The sequence below is a fragment of the Sprattus sprattus genome (assembly GCF_963457725.1).
Source record: "Sprattus sprattus genome assembly, chromosome: 15".
In the NCBI taxonomy this organism is placed as follows: domain Eukaryota; kingdom Metazoa; phylum Chordata; class Actinopteri; order Clupeiformes; family Clupeidae; genus Sprattus; species Sprattus sprattus.
In genome coordinates this window covers 9,782,283-9,787,282 of record NC_137913.1, presented here as the reverse complement: position 1 = coordinate 9,787,282, position 5,000 = coordinate 9,782,283, and the positions used below count along the sequence as shown (strand labels likewise).

At 48.1% G+C, this 5,000-nt stretch overlaps 2 protein-coding genes across 4 annotated transcripts in view; one reads left to right on the top strand and one right to left on the bottom strand.

The window, feature by feature from the left end:
* The window catches only part of angptl2b (angiopoietin-like 2b), a 28,700-nt gene extending 27,166 nt beyond the window's left edge, over positions 1 to 1,534 (top strand). For both annotated transcript variants that reach the window (XM_080852738.1, XM_080852739.1), the window contains exon 5: positions 148 to 1,534. In XM_080852738.1, coding sequence (XP_080708864.1) covers positions 148 to 347 — 200 coding nt within the window. In that variant the 3' untranslated portion in view covers positions 348 to 1,534. The remainder of the gene's footprint in view (positions 1 to 147) is intronic.
* The window catches only part of ralgps1 (Ral GEF with PH domain and SH3 binding motif 1), a gene marked incomplete at its 5' end in the record, with an annotated part of 131,322 nt that overhangs the window by 94,869 nt on the left and 31,453 nt on the right, over positions 1 to 5,000 (bottom strand). The window lies entirely within an intron of this gene.

The following is a 5,000-nucleotide window of genomic DNA, read 5'->3' as shown; positions in this document are numbered from 1 at the left end:
CATTCTACATTGTCTTACTCTCAGAATTCTATTACTCTTCTCTTTTTTATCCTATATCTTCCTTTGTGAGGCTCATTCCAAATCTATAGGTCTCATTCTAGACTCTGGTCTCCTCTAAATCCCCTTTTTTGCCCCTTGTTGCCCCAGGTAACTGTGCCCATTACCAGAAGGGTGGCTGGTGGTATAACTCCTGCGCCCACTCCAACCTGAACGGCGTGTGGTACCGCGGAGGCCACTACCGCAGCCGGTACCAAGATGGCGTCTACTGGGCCGAGTTCCGTGGCGGGGCATACTCCCTGAAGAAAGTGGTGATGATGATCAGACCCAACGCCAACACCTTCCACTAGGGGACGGTGGCCTTCGAGGGACACACTGTCCTGACTGGCGTAAAGGGACACATTCCCCACGTGCTTCTTTCCCCCGTGCGAAACTCTGACATCCAAAGAGAGGATCATCAACCTCAAACATGGTGCCTTTTTTCTTAACCTGAAGCTTCTGTAGCGTCTCCTGTTGCTATGCAATCATCAAAACATCAGGCTCTGTGGTGAGGAGCAGAGAGCATCTCTAGGAAAGGCAGCAGTAGCATCAGAGAGAGAGAGAGAGAGAGAGAGAGAGAGAGAGAGAGAGAGAGAGAGAGAGAGAGACTGCACACAGCTCTCACTGCTGTCCTGAGATCAGTCTTATTCTGCCCCTCACCCTCTCTCCAGTACCATCAGCTGGAGCAGCAGTCTGCTGCCTTTGGATCCAACGCCATCGCTTCATCTGAATGGAAACAAACAAGGAACTTCCTCCTTCTACGCTTTTTTCTTCAACAATAATCAGCACGTGGATAGCATATGTTACATTCACTAGCTTTAGCATTAATCGTCATAGCAATACTCAAGGCACAGGGGACTATTTTTCCGAAAAACATTAAGAGGAGTAGGTAGTACCAGTGTTGGATAAGTAAGGTGTCATATAGTCATAGATATTGAAATGCTTCCTAAGACTGCGTATGGTAACATAGACTCAGGACGTTATATCCGGTGAAACGTACTAGCCTAGCTTAGCTTCTAATCTGTACTCATATCTTCATTATTTATTTCAGGGATCACAAACAAACAGTGCATTTCTTAAAGGTCACCTTATTCTTAAGAATACACCTGCACAAACGCCTGAAATAATCCTGAAATACCATTGCATATTATTATCTGCCTTCCATGACAGGATTCTGACCTTTGTCATGAAACACACAGGAATACAAACTCATTGGAAAAGGACTGTTCCTGTTTGGCGCATCGGATTCACTGTTTTAAAAGAAGGCAATATCTGATGTAAGGTGCGGTTCCTCTACAGCGATGGACTCTAGGACTGTACCTATTGTCCCGGTAACCATAGGAACCTCTATGACTGTACCTATTGTATAATGGCCAGTGTTGGCATCACATGAAGAGCCATGTGTTTTTATCTGTACATAGAAAAGTGATATTGTTGAAGATCTTTGTAAAATACTGTAACAATCACATCTTGTAATAGAAGGAGGCAATAAAAATGTACAGCCTTTGTGTGACTCTTTTGAGTGTGTGCGTGTGTGTGTGTGTGTGTGCATGATTGCGTACAAAGATGTGTGTCTGAGCTGATAACTAGTATGTGTGTGTGTAGTGAAAACAGAAGAGGCCTAGACAAACCATAAGGCTCCACCAAAGTCCAGTAGACTGAAGACTCCACACACAGACACAGACACAGAGACACACACACACACACAAACACACACACACAGACCCTCTCCAAACCCTGAAACTGATGAATGACATGCAATGGCATGGAAACCCACAGGCATGCCAGGCAAGGAGGATCCCCCAGGATCCCCCAGAATCCCTCACTCAACCACAGGGGCTTGTGGGGGAAACAGAACATAAGAGTGAAATCCCAGAGTTTAACCAGAGCCACTAACAACATGTCACCCAGAACCGAGGAAGAGAAGGAGGAGAGGAGGAGATGGAAAGGGAGGGATGAGAGAGAGAGAGGGATGAAAGAAACTAAAGAGAGAGAAAGGACAGAATGGAAAGAGACTCTGTAAAAGATGAGATGTTTTAAGACCAGAAGTTGAACCCATGTGGCAAATTAGAAAGACATGTGAGTGTGTGTGTGTGTGTGTGTGTGTGTGTGTGTGTATGTGTGTGTGCGTGTGTGTGTATGTGTGTGTGCGTGTGTGTGCGTGCGTGTGTGTGCGTTTGTGTGTGTGTGTGCGCGCGTGTGGGTGAGTGAGTGTACGTGTGTGTGAGTGTGAGTGTGTGAGTGTGTGTGCGGGTGCGTGTGCGTGCGCATGCGCGTGTGCGTGTGCGTGTGTGTGTGAGTGTGTAAGAGTGAGTGAGTGAGTGAGTGTGTGTGAGTGTGTGTGTGTGTTCAGTGGAAGCAGATTGGCCATGCTCTGTAACACGCCTCTGCTCCAGTGGTCCTGGTCTGTGCCAGGCTGTTTACCCTGTTCTGAGTTAACATGGCTGAGGCGTTTACATAGCCAAATCCACCCAAACTTCCTCCTGCAACGACCCCAGGACACGGGCCCGTCCTGATCACAACCAGACCCAGTCAGAACCACTCAGACTGAACCCACCTCACACAGCAGGACAGGGTGGGTCAGAACACCTGCCCCTGTCAGAACCACTCAGATTTAACACACTGAACAGAACTCACACACTAAACACACCTCACACACGCAGGACAGGGTGGGTCAGAACACCTGCCCCTGTCAGAACCACTCACACTTAACACACTGAACACAACTCACACACGCAGGACAGGGTGGGTCACAGGAAACGTGCTCCTGACAGAACCACTCACACTGAACACACATAGGACCAGAGTGAAGTTCAAGTAAGTTGAAGGAGCATCTCTGTAGAGCGCACACACACGCGAGCACACGCGAGCGCACGCACACACACACACACACACACACACACACACACACACAATACACACCACACACACACACACACACACACACACACACACACACACACACACACACACACACCATACACACACACACACACACACACACACGTGAGGCAGAGCAGCCCAAGGACAAGGCGGCTACAAGAGAAGAGCTTGGACAATATGACACCATGGCATCTTGAACAAAATGAGCATGCATTCTAGTACGTCTTCTGAGGCGCTTTCTCAACAGGGCTTCACTGGATGAATGAGGATTGGGTAAATAAATAAACGTGTAGGCCATTAAAATCCCCTAACTCTGAGCATGAAAGCCAGACTGCTGAGAGAGAGAGAGAGAGCAATGGCTTTAGGAAGAGCAGGAGGAGGAGGAGGAGGAGGAGGAAGGCATCCATCTCCTCTCTGGCTCCTGCCAACAGGCGGATCTCAGGAGACTAATTTGCCCCTAAATCAGCTCCTGCTGCTGGGAAGATACACAGCTCTCCATACAGCACTAATCAGCCTGTCTGAGAGAGAGGGAGAGAGATATGGAGAAAGGGACAGAGAGATGGAGAGAGGGAGAGAGCGAGAAAGAGGGAGAGAGAAAAGGGGAAAACAAAGAAGAGAGGGCGGTGGGGGGAGAGAAACTGCGTGAGACGAGAGAGAAAGACGTAGAGAAGAAAAGGCAAAGAGAAAGGAAGGAAGTAACGAGAGAGCGCATGAGAGAGTGCACGAGACAACTCTGACTGATAGACTGTTGACTCTGCTAACACAAGACTGTGCTAACACACAACTCTGCCAAGTGATGTGATGTGATGAGAAGGATTCCACAGCTTTGGGTGAAAACACACAAAAACACACACACACACACTGATATTAACACAGGCCAAGTTCACAGGAAAGAGTGTTTTACTGGAAGCCTGCTGACAAGAAGTTTTATGTCAGAGCAGCATACTTTGTGTGTGTGTGTGTGTGTGTGTGTGTGTGTGTGTGTGTGTGTGTGTGTGTGTGTGTGTGTGTGTGTGTGTGTGTGTGTGTGTGTGTGTGTATGTGTATGTGTATGTGTGTATGTGTATGTGTGTGTGTGTGTGTGTGTGTGTGTGTGTGTGTGTGTGTGTGTGTGTACGAGTGAGTATGTGTGTATGTTAGAGCAGCACACTGCAGGGATGCTTGCTAGTGTTTTTGTGTGACCCATACGCTCTTGGGTGAAACTGTGGCAAACTCATGTGTATTCATAAGCACAAGTGTTCCTGGTGGTTTCTAGGGTGTCCCGGTAACCATAGGAACTGTCCCGAGTGAATATGAACACACACATACTGTACGTCGTCACGACAACACTGCTGAAAGAGCTGACCTTTCCACGACCTGGAGTTTCTGTTTGAGGAGAGAGGATATCACACTGTGTCTTTGACATTCTGAACAAGACCAAGTGTGGCAGGATGGCGTTTAAAAGGCCAACTAGAACACTACCGCAGAGAATGACCATGGTACTGTGACCTCTTGCATGTCTTTCTCTCTCTTTGTAATGACCATGACACTAACCTCTTGCATGTCTTTCTCTCTCTTTGTAACGACCATGGTAATGTGACCTCTTGCGTGTCTTTCTCTGTCTTTGTAACGACCATGGTACTGTGACCTATTGCGTGTCTTTCTCTCTCTTTGTAACGAGGTGATCTATTTGTTAGAGAAGGGGTCAAGGCCAGGGTAGCTCTACAGTGGCATGGCCCCCAGTCTATTTCCAGCCATCCTCTGGCTGTCCTGTGTGCAGTGGTCAGAGAGTGTGTGTGTGTGTGTGTGTGTGTGTGTGTGTGTGTGTGTGTGTGTGTGTGTGTGTGTGTGTTCTGTCTGCAGTGGTCAGAAGGCCGGTCACACGTGAGCATGAGCCTCAGGCCATCCTCTGGCTGTCCCTCAGGTACCTAGAGCTCAACCAGCACAGCCACACAGAGGAGTTTAACAGCCCTCATAACAGCAGAGAGAGAGAAAGACTGAGACAGAGAGAGAGAGAGGGAGGGAGAGAGAGACACACACACAGACACACACACACACATTTCATCTGTGTTTTCATCTGCATATGAGAGGAATAAGAGCTC